This window comes from Odocoileus virginianus, chromosome 6 (genome assembly GCF_023699985.2).
Source record: "Odocoileus virginianus isolate 20LAN1187 ecotype Illinois chromosome 6, Ovbor_1.2, whole genome shotgun sequence".
NCBI classification, from domain to species: domain Eukaryota; kingdom Metazoa; phylum Chordata; class Mammalia; order Artiodactyla; family Cervidae; genus Odocoileus; species Odocoileus virginianus.
The window spans coordinates 17,425,145-17,443,285 of NC_069679.1; the positions used below are offsets into that span (position 1 = coordinate 17,425,145).

Below are 18,141 nucleotides of genomic sequence, written 5' to 3' on the forward strand. Positions count from 1 at the left end.
ATTATGTAAGAAGGTGAGGTATTCTTAGGCAGATTATGGCAAACTCCAATTGTACTTAAAAAAATCCATTGTGCTACGCTTACCTAGCACCTGAATAAATAAACATGAGAATCAAGGCTATGTATTTCTTTGTGGTTACTGGCCTATGAAGTAAAACTATAAAAAAATCATGGAAATGTTAATACCACATTCAACTTATAGTTTTGTAGTTGTATATCTTTGCATCAGTGATTTACTTTACACTCTGTGAAAGTGGATCAGACAAGATTTATTTAAACCTATAGAAATACAGTGCAAATTTCTTGTTAAGATTCTCATTATTTTTAATCATTTTTTAAAAGCTTGGTAAACAGACTGTTGTTTATATCAAATACAAAAAATAAGTAATTTTCTCTATGCTGCAGTTCAAATGGATTATTTTATTCCCTTTGAATTTGTTGGTTTGATTATGGGCACTGGTTTTAACGACTCAAGTATGAACTTGCATTATTAATGAGATGAAATATTTTTGTTCCACGTGGAGATGAAGTTTATGTAGGCACTTTATGGTTTGTAGACAATTTACTGGGAAGGCCTCTGTGCACAGGAAGATTAGAAGATAGAAATACTAAGTAAAATGATAGATATGAGGTGAAATGTATTTCAGTTAGCACTAAGTGCATTTAGGCAAAATCTATTTCAGGCAAAATATCTGTACTCTATCCTGTGAGTTGTACATAAGATGCACAGGTATGCAGGCATCTCTCCATGTGGTAGGGAAATGTGAACTACCCACAAACTCTTACCTTAAAAGAGCACATAATATACATGCAAGTAAAGCACCTCAACAAAATTAGGAGGTGAGAAATTTCAGCTTAAGCTCTGTGAAGACTTTTTGAGGAGATGACACTTGCTCTGGAATAGACCATCTATTTGTGAAAGATAGGAAAAAATGAACAGGTAGTGTTTATCAGCTACATAAATGATTGAGTGTGTCTTTTAGAGAGCAGGGTAGATAAAACCAGATCAACCATGTATATGTGGTTGTCAAGGTAAAGAATTTAGAATTTATTTATTTTTTCAATTTAAAGAGTAATGAGATGTTACAAGTGGAAGAGTGAGGAAAAAGTAAAGTTTACGACCTGGAAGAATAAAAGTGACAGTTACACAATGAAAAATCCTGAAAGGGAAAAAGAGTTGAATTGAAGAGAAAAGTTGTGAGTCAGAAATTACCTCATTCTCTTAATTTATACACATTATGCTGTGCGCTCAGTTGCTCAGTCAAGTCAACTCTGTGACCCTATGGATCATAGGCCGCCAGGCTCCTCTGTCCATGGGATTTCCCAGGCAAGCATATTGGACTGGGTTGTGATTTCCTTCTCCAGGGTATCTTCCCAACCCAGGGATTGAGCCTACATCTCCTGCATTGGCAGGCGGGTTCTTCACCAGCAGCCACCAGGGAAGTGCATATAATGGAATATTACTCAGTCGTCCAGGGGACCTTCCTGACCCAGGGATCTAACCCATGTCTCATGTCTCATGCACTGGCAGGCAGGTTCTTTACCACTAGCACCACCTGGGAAACCCTTTATACACATTGTATTCATACAAGAAACATTTTCACTAGGTAGAGTTCATCATTTTATGTAATAAGTTCATAAACTTGAGCAACTTTAGAGATGGGGAAACAGAAAGAAAATGATTCCACATGGAAAAGATAATAAAATAATTTATGGTATATTTTAGAATACTGTCAATTACATACTGTTATAAACACTGTTGTCACTAATACATGCATTTAATTTTTAATTTTTTAGATGGATTCTCTTAATAGTTAGATTCCAAAAGTCTACAATAATGTATATACAAAATGTGGATAAGTTGAAATGTTTCTCTGAACATTCTTCCAATAAAAATATAGGAAATGATTTTCTACTTGAGGGCTTCCCTGTGTGGATTGAGATTGCGTCTGGATCTAAATGAGCATTGATCAAAAAGTACAGAGTTTCAGATATGTAGGATGAATAAATTCTGGAGGTCTAACATACAGCATGTTGACTATAGTTAGTAGTAACGTATTATATATTTAAAATTTGCTGACAGACTAGATTTTAATTGTTTTACAAATGAAAAGATAACTATGTGGGATAATGGATATGTTAGTATTAGTTTGATTGTGGTAGTAAATTCACAGTGTATACACGTACCAAAATATCACACAGTATACCTTAAATATGTTTTACTCATCAGTTATTACTCTATTGAGCTGGGGATGATGGGATTGAGAGTCTAGGATGGTATCCCAGGGACAGAGTGAGACTTTAGCTTCTTGTATGAAATAGGCAGTTGAACACATATATGCTCTTACATGGGGGTAAGATCACCTCTCACTCTAAGGCTCATTACTATAACTGTGATCAATGGTTAATTGTGAGAACAAATACAGTTATAAATAGAGCTTCTGAAAGTTTTTTTTTCAGTTCAATGGAATTGGATTTATATAGCAGGATTATATTATTACAGGGAAGAAATGAGATGGAAGTTTGAAATAATTCTCAGGATTATTCTGATTCCAAATAAAATATATTTAAAGGAGCATGGGACATTTATAATTCAATTTTTTTCTCTATGCTGAAACAACTAGTCTTTAATTATGAAGATATCTTAATAATCTCATGGAGAACACTAAGCAAGGGAATCATAAATTATTCTATTTGTGATAGGCAAACATAATGGAAAATTTAGGTTCTGTTTTTAAATTATTAAACAAAGATGAGTTTTAGATAATTAACAAAGTCATAATATGCATTTTAAGAAATTATACAAAAGAGTAATTGACAGTCTAGGTTTCAACTATAGATCTAGAAAATATATACTAAACAATATCTCCTTAGGAGGAACTGTTTAAATTGTTATTATTCCTGCAATAGCAGTAAAGTTTTGTTTACATTGTGATCATGATAAGTTAGGTCATGAATGAGCTTATTTACTATTGTGTGAAAGATTATTAAGACTATCCCAAAACTCAAGGGGTTCTGAGACTGGTAAAATTATTTGGACATTCTCATAAGCTCCTTCTGACTCTTCAGATATATTATCATGGCCTCTTCAAAACTTTTCATTCAGCAAATATTATTTGTATATGGTATCTCAGAATCCTTTACATTAAAAGTGTTATAGTTTATAATTTTGATTCCTCTGATTCCCCTTCTTCAGGATTGTTTCAGAGCAAGTCTGCAGCCTGGATCCATGGATAAGGTCAATTCGTCGGTGGTGTCTGAGTTTGTATTGCTGGGACTCTCTAGTTCTCAGGAGCTCCAGCTTTTCTTTTTTGTTTTTTTCTCTGTGTTATATGTGGTCACTGTGCTGGGAAACCTTCTCATTATCCTCACAGTGACTTCTGACAACCGTCTGCACTCTCCCATGTACTTTCTCTTGGGAAACCTTTCCTTTGTGGACATCTGTCAGGCTTCCTTTGCTACTCCTAAGATGATTGCTGATTTTCTGAGTGAACACAAGACCATCTCCTTCAGTGGCTGCATAGCTCAGATTTTCTTCATTCACCTTTTCACTGGCGGGGAGATGATGCTACTTGTCTCCATGGCCTATGACAGATACGTAGCCATATGCAAACCCCTGCACTATGTTGTCATCATGAGCCGAAGGACATGCACTGTTCTGGTGATGATCTCCTGGGCTGTGGGCTTGATGCACACACTGAGCCAGTTGTCATTTACTGTGAATCTGCCTTTTTGTGGGCCCAATGTAGTAGATAGCTTTTTTTGTGACCTCCCTCGAGTGACCAAACTTGCCTGCCTGGACTCTTACATCATTGAAATACTAATTGTAGTCAATAGTGGAATCCTCTCCTTAAGCACTTTCTCACTCTTGGTCAGCTCTTATATCATTATTTTCATCACTGTCTGGTTTAAGTCTTCTGCTGCAATGGCCAAAGCATTTTCTACTCTGGCTGCCCATATTACTGTAGTCATATTATTCTTTGGACCTTGCATATTTATCTACGTGTGGCCTTTTACCACCTACCCTGTGGATAAAGTTCTTGCCATATTTTATACCATTTTCACTCCCATTCTAAACCCCATTATTTATACATTAAGGAACAGAGATATGAAGACTGCCTTGAGAAAAATTATGACCCATTATCTGAGGCCCAAGAAAATTTCTGAAATGCCAGTAATAGTGAGGAATTCCCTTTATTAGACCAAATTCATTCAAATTCCACAAATCAATAGTCTGTTTATAAATATTTTCAACATGCTTGCATGGTATATCTTAACTGTGGTGAAAGTAATGAAGAAGATGATTTAGAGAATATTCAGTGGATATTAAGTTTTTCCCAGAGGATGGGAAAAAAGAAAGAGTAGCTGATTCTTTGGTGGGGATAACTTTAGACATTTTAAAAAATCTTATGAGTTTCCCAATTTACATGCCTAAAAATCAATATAGGCAAATAGTGTTTAAGAATCTGAAGCTGAATTTTCCAAACCAGAGGTTAGCAGCTTCACTAATTTAAGATAAGTGCATAAAATTAAGTGAAGATTCTTCGGTTATGAGACTTCTCCTCCAATATCAATTATGCCTATCCCATATTATTTTCCAATAATTAACAGTGCTTTAAAATATGGAACTAAATATAATTGGAAGTTTACTTTTCAAATATTTAGTGGGCTTTCTAAGATCAGTTAAGGAAATGCCAGTTTCCTCTGAAATTACGAGTTGTAGAAGAGAGGAGAGTCTTTAAAGCTGACCAATTCAACACTGACTTTTCAGTCTGTTCTATAAGGAACTGTGCAGCACTCCTTGTATGTGGGCCAAACACAAAGTTCTTTGTTATAATGATCAATGTTAAACATACATCCTGGCTAGCAATCAGGACCCCACAAACGGATCTCTACCCTGGACTCTGGGGACAGTTAGGGAAATTATTACTGTTGATTAAATCTTCTAAGTTTACTTTCGCAAATCTCTCAATTCATACAAGACAAATAGATTATGTAAATATTAGTCTTTCTTTTATACTAAGGATGAAAACTCTAATTTTGTGCTTTATTGCTTGCCTTATTTATTTATTGTTGCACTTTACTGTTCAGCTATACATTGTAATGTGAAGACAGTTGGTTTTTAGTTTGGGTGCATTGATTTGGTAGAGTAATTTTTGACATTGAAATTTATATGCTATATATAATATTGAATTAATCTTAAATTTGTATCTTAATGGACTTCTTGAAATAAAATGCTAAACATTAAGAAATGGAGTCTGAATTCCCAGAGCTAATTTCACAGAAGAAAAAATGTTCGTGTCAGAGGACTCCAAATTTTGAATTTTCCCACATGGCCTCACTTACATTGTATGCAAGTGAACAAAGTATCTTTACCCTCTCCTTGAAAGGGTCTCTCTCAAGGAGATATAAAGTGCTATCTATATCTCAACCAAGTTTTTTCAAAGAATGTCTGGAAAGCCAGCAATTTTTCCTGTAGTAGAGAAAAACACATTTTGTTCTTAATTCTTTATGTAATCTCTTTATGAGCTGCATATTCAAGGTCCTATCTTTAAATGGTGAAGTTGACAACTTTCTTAGCAGTAGATACAATTTCAGATAAGTTAGAAGAATTTCCAGCCAATGTGCGTCAAGAAAAAGAGCAATGGTCACAATATGTCTGGTGTTTCCTTTCATCAAAAAAGGTAATAAGAAAGGTTAGAAGAAAATTACAGGTATTCCTTTAATAAAAAGTATATTTTTCCTTCCTGAAGGAAACCAAGTGCAACCCACTCCAGTATTCTTGCCTGGAGAATCCCATGGACAGAGAAGCTTGGCAGGCTACAGTTCATAGGGTTGCAAAGAGTTGGACCCTACTGGAACAACTTGGCATGCACATATTTTTTCCTTAGCGCATTTCCTTTTTTTTTTTTTCCAACAATATATGTATTTTTGATGTGAGCCATTTTTAACGTTTTTTAAAATGCCAGGAAGTCCCTCCTTTGTCCATTTCTTGACAAAGAAGCTATATTAGTTAACAGTTTAACAGGAGAAAAATCAAACAAAATTTAATAATATACATACATGTGAGAGAACTGGAAAACTGGGTAACTCACCAAAATGGCTAAAACCTTCACCTAAATACTGCCTGCAGCTAAAGAGAAAAGAGGATGTTGGGGATAAAGATATGGTGAGAGGAAGGCAATTTACATGGAAATACAAAAGAAATGTTTGGCAAACGAATATTTGCTGAGCTGTGCAGAGACAATGGGACACTGAGAAGAATCTTAACAAACAGACTCTGCTATGTTCCTCCCTGCTATACACCTAGTTCATATTATAGTTATCAAGGTGATAGTGTGTTGTGCTAAATAACTTCAGTCGTGTCTGACTTTGCAACCCTATGAATTGTAGCCCACCAGGCTCCTCTGTCCATGGGATTCTCCATGCAAGAATACTGGAGTGGGTTGCTGTGCCCTTCTCCAGGGGATCTTCCCAACCCAGGGATGGGACGCATCCTTCCCAACCCAGGGATGGAAAAGTGTCTCCTGCATTGGTAGGTGGATTATTTACCACCAGCGCCACTTGGTAAGCCCATCAAGGTAATAGCTCCCTTCCTAAAACATATCCTGTCTACATTCTTTAGGCAGTTAAAGGGAAAATCAAAGTTTCTTCCTGAGTCTTTGCATCTTACTTGTCTTCATCTCAAAATAATTCTCATGCCAAAGAAATATTTTGAGGTAGCAAATTGTGCTTCCCTATGGCTATTTTAATGATAATCATTTTTTCTTTTCCTACAAGCAAAAGAAACTAATTCTGACCATTCAAAGAATGAAGTTACTATTACAAGAAGTTAGTATAAAGAAAAAAAAATGTTGCCTTTTGTATCAGCTCTAAAAGGATCAAACCCTTAACCACTGCATTCACCTACCAACAGTGCACCTGAGAGGAATTCAGAATGGAGAAAAAACTGATAGCACTCTATGCTTTGGATACCTACCTCTAGATAGTTAAGATAAGAGATAATTGTCTATCAGATAATTGTCCTTTGAAGGACAATTTTCAATGACCTCAGATTCTTGTATTTTTCTATACATAGAGAAGCACTAAAAGCATTAATTCTATATATCTGTTCCTTTGTAATTAGCAGTAATCTGCTATTTTGTTTGACTACATGTTTTTCTCAGCAAAAAAATTGTATTCTGGCTCCTCCCTCACCTCCTCAAACAGTTCCTCAGAGCTCTTTGAGAGACTGTCTCCTGCACTGTTCTCCAGGCTTTTCTGGTAGCTCCGATGGTAAAGAATCCACCTGCAATGCCGGAGCTTGCAGTTCGATTCCTGGGTCAGGAAGATCCCCTGGAGGAGGGCATGGCAACCCACTCCAGTATTCTTCCCTGGAGAATCCCCATGGACAGAGGTGCCTGGCGGGCTACAGTCCATGGCGTTGCAAAGAGTTGGACACTAATGAGCAACTAAGCAAAGCACTCCTGGGCTGCAGTCTTCAGTAAGGTCCCTGAATAAAATTTAACTCACAACTTTTATGTTGTGCCTTTTAACATCAATGTGTGTCCATATATATGTTTGGTTTGTAGAAATGTGCACACGATAATTTTACCAATCTGATATTTTCCCTTGTCAAGTTTTTAACCTTATACATATTCATCAATAAACATAATGTAATATTTTTAATCATTGAATATATTCCACCACAATAAAATATTATATTTCTTTACTCTCAAATTTATGGATACTTGGGTTGTTTCCAGTATCGATCTCTTTCAATCAATGCTGTAATACATGCCATTGTTCTTGTGTCCTTAGGTATGTATATATTTTACCCAAGTGTGATTGCACACACACACTTAGCATATACACATGCAAAGTGATAGGAAAAGTCTATTTCAGTCTCTTTCTTTAAAGATGGCCATTTAAAACTTACATCTACATCACAACCTTTGGAAATCTAGACAATGTATTATATAAAATACAGTTGAAAAGACTTGTCCACTAAAAAATATAGTCACAAACTGAAAGTTGAGAATTATTTTATTTGATGGGAATGTTTAGGACTCCAAGCCTGAGAGACAGCATCTCAGTATCTCTAAGAAAACCTCCAAAGAGGCAAGAGAGGGAATCAGGCTATACACAAGTTTGCGACAAAGTGGGTAAGCAGTCTGAGCATCAAAGACTATTGTTAAGTAGTAAGGAAAACCAGATATCATGGGAAGATGCAAGGCTCGGGGGCTCACTGAATTCATTCCTTTCATATGCATCTCAGCTATCTAGGGCCAAATCCTGTTTCTAGATTGTTTGCATCCTTAATTCCTTGTTCATCACATGGAGTGGCAGGTATGGCAGATGGCTATTTCTTGCATCCCCTCAGCTCTTCAGCAATTGCCATGGGGGGTAGGGTGGTGGTATCTGCTGGATCGCAGGCATTCTGCTCTGTTTTGGGGCCCTCACCCACATTTGGAGGCCAGAAATCGCTGATGACTCAACATTTCTTGTGTATTGTTATGGCAGGAGATATTTTCATTTCAGATGCAGTTGAAATATTTTTGGGGGGAAATAGATTTTTCATGTAGAAGATATGAGGGTGCCTTAAAGTATTTGAAGAGACATTATGTTTAAGTGGGAGTAGGTTTTCTTTATTAATCTACAGATGGTAGAACCAGTTAAGCACTCTAACAATAGACTAAGCTGTCCTGTGAAATAGTGGGCTTCTTGTGATTGGAGGAAACCACTCTGAGGCTGAGTGATCATTTTTAAGACAATATGATTGTTTTCTTATGCTCCAAAATCAGTGCAGATGGTGCCTGCCATGAAATTAAAAGATGCTTGCTCCTTGGAAAAAAGCTATGACCAACCTAGACAATATATTAAAAAGCAGAGACATTACTTTGCCGACAAGGGTCCGTATAGCCAAAGCTATGGTTTTCCCAATAGTCATGTATAGATGTGATAGTTGGACCATAAAGAAAACTGAGTGCTGAAGAATTGATGCTTTTGAACTGTGATGTTGGAGAAAACTCTAAATTTAGAGTTTCTTGGACAGCAAAGAGATCAAACCAGTCAATGCTAAAGGAAATCAGTCCTGAATATTCATTGGAAGGACTGACGCTGAAGCTGAAACCCCAATACTTTGGCCACCTGATGTGAAGAACTGACTCACTGGAAAAAGATCCTGACCCCTGATGCTGGGAAAGACTGAAGGCAGGAAGAGAAAGGGACTACAGAGGATGAGATGGTTGGATGGCATCACCGACTTGATGGATTTGAGTTTGAACAGGCTCCAGGAGTTTGTGATGGACAGGGAGCCAGGCGTGCTGCAGTCCACGGGATCGCAGACAGTCAGACATGACTGAGCGACTGAACTGAACTGGACTGATGATTGTTTTACTGACAGAAAGTTAGGAATTGAAAAATTGCTTTGCTGAGTAGGAATCAGTGATAAATAATCTTTTGCTTTCATACACACCAACTAGTTGGTAACAAACTTTTTCCCTTTCTTTTCCATTCCTGGAAAAATTATTTTGTTAAAACTTAATTACTCCCACTGTTGGATGACATCAGCTCTCTAAAGGGTGATTTCTCACTTCCCCAAAGAAATGGGTTTCCTGGATTGAGGATGGAAAGCTTTATATTGCGTTACCTTAGATATTGTATTTATATAGTCCAGGACAAGAGAAGCAGAGCCCTCACTACTTCAGGACAAGAACTGAGGGGCATGCTTTTGCACAGCTTAGCTCAGGACAAGCTAAAATGCATCAAGTCAAGAGTATGTTGCAAATATTTTTAATATGAAGGGCAGCCAAGTTGATGATACTAGGATCAATATTTGATAAACAAAAGGGAGTATGATATAACTATTACCTGTCCCTTATATGCCATTTTTTATGCTTTCTATTCAGAAGATAATTGGCTATTTGTTAAAACAATTATTTACTATCACAATTTGCCTAGAATGAAGAAGGGGTGGCTATATAATGGCCAATAAGGGTATGCTTTACTGTTTTTGCTTTGCTGTTAGGCTTACAGGTAATCAGCTATTGTAAGACAAAATAATGAAAGCAAAATTATGCATGCGTATGGTTTTGGAGATCTATTGACATAATTTAGAGATGGCTATGGATGTAACATCAACTTCTGTGTCTCAAACTTGGTCTTACACCAAGAATGAGGAAATTCTCCTATAGTGTACTTTGCATTCTGAAAGCATTTCTTCTGAGGTACATTGACAATGAAAATGTGTATGATTCATTAATAACTTTCTGGTGCTCTGTGCCTAGCCCAAGGAATTCTGAGTGACTTTTATAAACTCCACATATTTCTATAACATAACTGCCTCTGAACTTAGAATTTTAGACATGAAAATAGCCTTGGAAATACTCTAGTTCTACCTTCTATAGTCAGTCAGACAGCTGAAAAGTGACAAAAGTTAGTTGTTCCTTTTTTACTAATAGGTACTACCTTAAATATTAAGAAGAAAATGAGATATAACATTGACCCTAGTCTATTCTACCTAGATTAAGAAATCATAGGAAGCTAGGGTGGAGAAGATTTTGTAGTTTTTTCCTGTATTTTTTAAAATGAAATGACAACTTTTATCATCTATTAGATACTTTGTAGAAAATTTGGATATTTTCAGAAAAACTTTTTTAAAAGATGAGACGATCTTTAAAAATTGAATAAATACCACTAACCTCAGGTTATTAACCATTATGCTTTCCCTTCCTCCTCTTCCTTCTTCTTTCCTCCTTCTCTTCTGCCCCCCTTGTCTCCTCTTCCTCCTAATTATTTTCTTCTTATATTCATCTCTCTATCTCTCCCTCTCTCTCTCTTTAATGTTATTCCACTAAATTATCATGATATTTGTCAGGCTTTATCTAGGAGACTGAAAATTATATGAAGTCCCTCATGGCCTCAAATTTTATATGTTTAAAATTAATAACTGTAGCTTTGTAGGATCATTTTAATTTTAAAAATGGAATTTCTTTCCTTTCCAATGTTTGTTTGTCTCCTTTGTATCGCTCATGTAAATACATGATCAGAAAAGCCAACACTGGCCCAAATCTTCCACACGGAGATGCGAATTGCATAATGGAAGTTTGTAATGAGGTCAGTTCATGCCTTTTTAATCCGTTTCTATTCTTGAGTAACTTAAGTTTCTGATTCCCCTTAAAACTAGAGATTGTAACTCAAATGCACTGAGTGAAGTCCTTGAAAGGGTAGGATTTAGTGCCTCAACAATCAGGTTATAATCACATAAATTAAAGCTTTTAATAGTTTAAATATTTTTAATTGGTTAATTTATGGTTACTGTTCAGTTTTTCTTTTAAGCTTTTAAATATCTGTTGTATTAGTTATATCTTTCACTGAAGAATACAGGGTGTAGAACTTCAGTCAGTATAGTGACAAATTAATACCTATTATGTTGTGTTGGGTACACAGGGCTAAAGCCAAAAATGTCTCCTGATCCACAAGAGGTTGTGCAGGGTTTTCTTCTGGGATCAAGTGGCCACATGGTGCCCAATGTATTAAGGCAAAATGTCAAAAAAACAATTTAGAGGCAATTAACACATTACTTACATTTTCTCTTTTGAAAATCTGTGTTCAAAATGCACCACATATTGTTATGTAAAATATTTCCAAAAGAACAGACAGATTTTGATAAATCCAGGTGTGTCAGGCATGTTTGGGAAGAGACAAAAGGCAGAGTTGGAAGAGATTGAAGACACATAGGTGACTCATTCACTGTTGGTCTTTATGTAACAGAAGGTGAACTCGGATTAACTATTGTTCAAAGGATGAAAGGAATGTTCTTGATTTTCAGAGACTTTCAGAGTATTACCACTGCCTCTTCTCTCAACATTGTCACAAATTGCTTCTATTAAGCTTCCTAAAGCACTGTCAAACACTTTATGATTCTCAGTTTCGAGAACATTAATGTAACCCACTGGCGTTACAGTCAAGGCTAATTGCATCCATGATTTGCTCTTAACCTACCACTCCCAACTTCAGTTTTACTGTTCTTTAAGCACACCCTCCTCCAGCCAAGCCACTGAACTCATGGCTCTCTGAGTGTGTCTTTCATGGTTTCACCTTTGTAGCTTTAGTCCTGCTATTCCCCATGCTTAAAATAGCCATTTCCTTCAGTTTTGGCTAGCAAATTACAAGCTTTTAAATAGCTTTAGCTAAAATGATATATATCCCATGATATGTTACCACTTTGGCATAGTTTATTTCATTTTGCTAATATCTACGGTATTCTTTTATTAGTTATTGTTTGTTTGTTTCTGATTTTATATTTTCATTTTTAAAATGAATATCTTATCTCTCTATGATAGGGTCCATACCTAATTATCTCTATTTCTCACTTCTACTTTCCACAGCAGTCATAGATGTTAAATACTAGTTCATTGACTATTTACATAGTCTCATTAAATTAACTTTTAATTGAAAACTTATCATATTTCTTTTGTATATATACTAGATACAGTGTCAATCACTGTGACATTTTCCTGATTTTCTTTTACTTAGGTAACAGTAGATTGGATACATGGCTCACACAAATGAATCAATGGTATCTGAGTTTGTGCTTCTGGGACTCTCTAATTCTTGGGAACTTCAGCTTTTCTTTTTCGCCATCTTCTCAATAGTGTATGTGACATCAGTTCTGGGCAACATCATGATTATTGTTATTGTTTCCACTGACTCCCATTTGAACTCTCCTATGTACTTCCTGCTCAGTAACCTTTCTTTCATTGATATCTGCCAATCTAACTTTGCCACCCCCAAGATGCTTGTGGACTTTTTTGTGGAGCACAAAACTATCTCCTTTGAGGGTTGCATGGCCCAAATATTCCTTCTTCACAGTTTCGTTGGGAGTGAGATGATGTTGCTTGTAGCTATGGCATGTGACAGATTTATAGCCATTTGTAAGCCTCTACACTATAGCACAATTATGAATCGAAGACTATGTATAATTTTCGTGTTTATTTCCTGGACTGTGGGTATTCTTCATTCTGTGAGCCATTTGGCTTTTACAGTGGATCTGCCGTTCTGTGGCCCTAATGAGGTAGACAGCTTCTTTTGTGACCTTCCCCTGGTGATAGAGTTGGCTTGCATGGATACTTACGAGATGGAAATTATGACCCTAACTAACAGTGGCCTGATATCACTGAGCTGTTTTCTGGCTTTAATTATTTCCTACACTGTCGTTTTGATGACTGTCCATCACCGCTCTTCCAGTGGATCATCCAAGGCACTTTCTACATTAACTGCTCATATCACAGTGGTGATTCTTTTCTTCGGGCCTTGCATTTATTTTTATATATGGCCTTTTAGCAGACTCTCTCTGGATAAGTTCCTTTCTGTGTTCTACACTGTTTGTACACCCCTGTTGAACCCCATCATCTACTCTCTGAGGAATGAAGATGTTAAATCAGCCATGAGAAAATTGAGAAACCGTCATGTGAGCTTCTGGAAAAACTAGGGAACACCATGAAGGAACAAAAATATGCAATGGAAATGAAGAGCCTCTACTGGATCACAGCATCAAGCCAATTATTTTTGCTAATGACAGGGGTTATTGAATTACAGAATTGGATTTTTCTCCCAACTGCAAGGGAATTACATAAAACCAGTTCCTGGTTTGCTATTTAATTTTAACCAGTTTTTCATAGTTTATAATTCTAAAGTACAAATTCTCTTTAAAATATTTAGTAACCTTTCAAAATATTTTTTACATAATTTAGAGATTCTAATCTACATAAAATCTATTTATGTTACTAAGTTTGTGATTCTCTTCAATTGAACTTGTGTGATTTTTATGCCTTGCAATCAAAACATTCAAGTAAATTATGTTTCTGTTAGCCTTTATCAACTTATTTAGAATATTTTTTTTCTATAAAATGACATAGTGGAAAAATATTATTTTAAAACATAGATTTCACCTCACTTATATACATTTGTTGCATGTTTGTTAGCTTATCTTTTCCTCATGTATTGAAAATTTTTGGATATTTATAGTTTTTCCTATCTGCTGCTATGTCCCAATAAAATTTTTCTGTTTTTCCTAGATTATTTGATACTCATTTCTATTCATTACAAAATGTTTTCTAGATATTTGGTGCTAACTGCAGCATACATATCTATTTCCCTAGTCTACTTATTTTTAAGTAGAAAAAGTTAGTTATCATGAATTCTACATTAGTCATAAAAAATTGCAAATATCTTTGAAATTGTCTGTAAATACAAATACATCAGGTATAGAATATTTAAATTCACAGAAAAAGTCAATTTAGATATGTACCTAAAACATACAAATACACAAAAATGACAAAATTTTTTTGCAACTGAGGATCAAGTCTGAGATCTTTTCTTTTGTATTTCTTGGAAAACAGAAGAAAGAATGTAAAATTCTTGTACCTGTAATAATGCTTTGCATGCATGCTAAGTTGCTTCAGTCATGTCCAACTCTTTGCGATACAATGGAGTGTGGCCTGCCAGGCTCCTCTGTCCATGGGACTCTCCAGTCAAGAATATTGGAGTGGGTTGCCATGCCCTTCTCCAGGGAATCTTCCTGACCCAGGGATTGAACCCAGATCTCTTATTATCTCCTGCATTGGCAATCAGGTTCTTTACCACTAACACCACCTGGTAATAATGGTTTTAAAATCTGTGCTGGAGAAGACTCTTGAGAGTCCTTGGACAGCAAAGAGATCAAACCAGTCAATCCTAAAGAAAATCAATCCTGAATATTCATTGGAAGGACTGATGCTGAAGCTGAAGCTCCAATATTTTGGCCACCTGAGGCGAAGCACTGACTCTTTTGAAAAAGACCCTGATTCTGGGAAAGATTGATGGCAAGAGGAGAAGAGGACAGAGGATGAGAGGGTTGGATGGCATCACTGACTCAATAGACATGAATTTGAGCTAACTGGGAGATAGTGAAGGACATGGGAGCTTGGCATGCTGCAGTCCATATGGTCACAAGGAGTCAGACGTGACTTAGCGACTGAACAACAAATTATTTTTCATTCGCTGGCCAAAGGTTTCTTATGTACTTCTCCCTTTGCCTTATGAAAAAGGCCTTATAACAAAATGACTAAATGTATTCACCAAAGAAAAAAGAGTCACTTAACAGAAAATTGAAAGCCTGCAATTGTTATCACATTGGGTTCAGTATTTTAATTATATTTTAAGACAAAACTTAGTGACTATGTGTTTAGATATTAACTCTGCATGATAAATCAGTGCCAGCTGAGTCTTAGGCATGGATAGTCTTTTAGAACCATGATACTAACTATTAGCTAAGGATTCTTGGGACTTTAGACTTCAGGTCAAATTTATTTGTACAATATCAAACATGGTAATGTTCCTTTAACATGACTTTTTTAAACAAATTTTATATAGTGCCAAAAAACATTTTACATATGTAATAAACATTAATGCATTCATGATATTGTTGATAGTATTTTTTTCCCTTTTAACTCTGACTTGCAAGTGAAAATAGAGAGTTGCCAATAGTTTCCTTGAAAAATTGTCATTTAGCTGCTCTGATCCTCAATAGTCAAATACTGAGGTAGAGGAGGGGGAGGCGACACAAGGAAAGATGGAGGTGAGGGAAGACAGTGGGAGAAAGGGGGAAATTAGAATTTGTGATGGCGATTTGATTTGGCCAGTTCCTTGTACTACCAGAGACACATTCTTCCACTTTCTAATCATTGTTGGGTCTACTGGGGATTTAAGTGATCAGACACAACCTATCACATTGAGTTTGATAAAAAAAATTCAAAAGTCGAAAAGTTAAAGAAAAAAGATTGGCAAATATGACTAAATTAATTCCCACAAAAGTTTTAGTTTTTTTTTAATTCCATCACAAATAAAGTCAAGAGAAAGATAAGGTGACCAGCAGTATTATCCACAGGGGTAATATCTTTAATTCGTAAAGATGTTTTATAAGTCAGTAAGCAAATACCCATGGCATCCAGTCCCATCACTTCATGGCAAATAGATGGGGAAACAATGGAAACAGTGACTTTATTTTTTTGGACTCCAAAATCACTGCAGATGGTGGCTACAGCCATGAAATTAAAAGACACCTGCTTCTTGGAAGAAAAGCTATGACCAACCTAGACAGCATATTAAAAAGCAGAGATGTTACTTTACCAACAAAGGTCCATCTACTCAAGGCTGTGGTTTTTCCAGTAGTCATGTATGGATGTGAGAGTTGGACTATAAAGAAAGCTGAGTGCCAAAATATTGATGCTTTTGGACTGTGATGTTGGAGAAGACTCTTGAGAGTCCCTTGGGCTGGCAAGGAGATCCAAACAGTCCATCTTAAAGGAGATCAGTCCTGAATATTTGTTGGAAGGACTGATGCTGAAGCTGAAACTCCAATACTTTGGCCACCTGATGTGAAGAACTGACTCACTGGAAAAGACCCTGATGGTGGGAAAAGATTGAAGGCAGAAGGAAAAGGGGACGATGGAGGATGAGATGGTTGGATGACATCACCAACATGATTGACATGAGTTTGAGCAAGCTCCAGGAGTTGGTAATGGATAAGGAAGCCTGGTGTGCTGCAGTCCATGGGGTAGCAAAGAGTCAGACACGACCGGGTGACTGAGATGAACTGAAGCAAATACCGAGAAGCCAGTAGAAAAATTAGCAAAGTATAATATTAGGCAGTTTATTATTAATGAAATGCAAGTGGCTCAAACATATTAATAAACATTAAAACTATCATATAAAAAGTGCAATATAAGTACAGTGAGAAACTACCACCACTCACCCAATGAGATGTCACCACTCGGAACTCTCACTTTCCTCCAATGAACTTTTGTTCAAACCAGCTCCTCCAAATGTCCTCCTTTTTCTCTATAAAGTAACATCCTTCTCTTTTGTCTGCCAGGCTTGTGTATGGTTTTGCCATAGCTTGCAATTGCAATATGTCTGCTATTCCAAAATAAAACCATTTTTCTAGTTAAGATAACTGCCTGCTTTATTTTAAAGTTTGGCATGACTTATGGTTTTATTTTATTTTTAAAGATTAAACTGGAGGAATCGATTAGAAAAAGTCAGTGGTAAAAATTGAGATCATCAGAAGATCTTGAAACATTTGAGGAGAAAAATGATGATGGTTTAGACAGAGGAGTTAAAGTGAATATAATTTAATAAACTGGGAATATTTTAGAGGAATACAAAGTAGAATGTAGAAAAAGTGAGGAAAAGGAAAGAACTAAGTTTCTGGCTGAAAATGCTGGGGCAAAAGAAATGCTATTAGCTGGGGATGGGGCAGAGTGAAGGGGGGATAGGTTTGGAAACAGAAGAATTGAAATATCTGTGAAATATTAAAGAGAAAGATCAAGAAGGAAGCTGGTCTATCAGTAGAGAATTCAGAGAAACCTGGGCTTCTTTATGGGCTCACCAAGTTTCCCTTTCTTGCTGTCACCTGCTTTTCTCTGCAGACTTTAGTCCTTTCACTGCTCTGAGACCTCTTTCCACAAAATCCAAAAGCAAACTACTTGCACATCTAAGCAGTTTTACCCACTGTATGCCCAAATGAGCTTTCTTTCTGATCTTAATATATGGTTAAGTAGTGAGCAAAGGCAATTAAAATATTGGATTTTGAGGGATAGCTTATTATAAGGTATGGAGTTTGAAAAATGTTATCATAGATAATTTCCATAAAAAGAAAAAAGCAAAGGATTAAAGAAAAGATTCTGATTATCTTAGGCCCATTGCCAGATTTATATTTCTTATGACACATACTCCTGCTCTGGGTGTTTGGGCTAGTATTTACTGGCTTAGTCACTTTAAACAAGGTAAAAAAGGCACATGGAGGGAGACAGCTTGTTGAACAAGAGTAACTGGTGTTGCAAACTCCTAGGTCACTACATTTCCTCTTGTGATGTGCACTTTGCTTTCAATTATAGACAGATAAATGTTTTTGTCATCTTGTTTTTGAGAAAAACAACTCGAAGTGTAGCAGTAATTCCCACAGCAAGATGACCTCACTTAATAAAGGAAGTTTTTTAATTGGCTATTGCAATCCATGGGATTGGTTATCTGATATCTGGGGGCATGTAGTATGGTGCCTCGTGGGCTGCCGTCTATAGGGTCGCACAGAGTCGGACACGACTGAAGCGACTTAGCA

The 18,141-nt window shown here is 36.3% G+C and overlaps 2 protein-coding genes across 2 annotated transcripts; both read left to right on the forward strand.

The window, feature by feature from the left end:
• Positions 1-3,228: 3,228 nt before the first annotated feature.
• LOC110152590 (olfactory receptor 4K5) lies at positions 3,229-4,200 on the forward strand. Its single transcript, XM_020916382.2, has one exon. It carries the CDS (start codon positions 3,229-3,231, stop codon positions 4,198-4,200), a length of 972 nt encoding a protein of 323 aa, XP_020772041.2.
• An 8,337-nt stretch (positions 4,201-12,537) lies between these two features.
• On the forward strand, positions 12,538-13,473 carry LOC110152589 (olfactory receptor 4K1). Its single transcript, XM_020916381.2, has one exon. The coding sequence runs from the start codon at positions 12,538-12,540 to the stop codon at positions 13,471-13,473; it is 936 nt and encodes a 311-aa protein (XP_020772040.2).
• Positions 13,474-18,141: the final 4,668 nt, after the last annotated feature.

Bases quoted from the DNA above. Each gene is read 5' to 3' on its own strand.
- LOC110152590 (XM_020916382.2), top strand. From the start codon at position 3,229: ATGGATAAGGTCAATTCGTCGGTGGTGTCTGAGTTTGTATTGCTGGGA.
- LOC110152589 (XM_020916381.2), top strand. From the start codon at position 12,538: ATGGCTCACACAAATGAATCAATGGTATCTGAGTTTGTGCTTCTGGGA.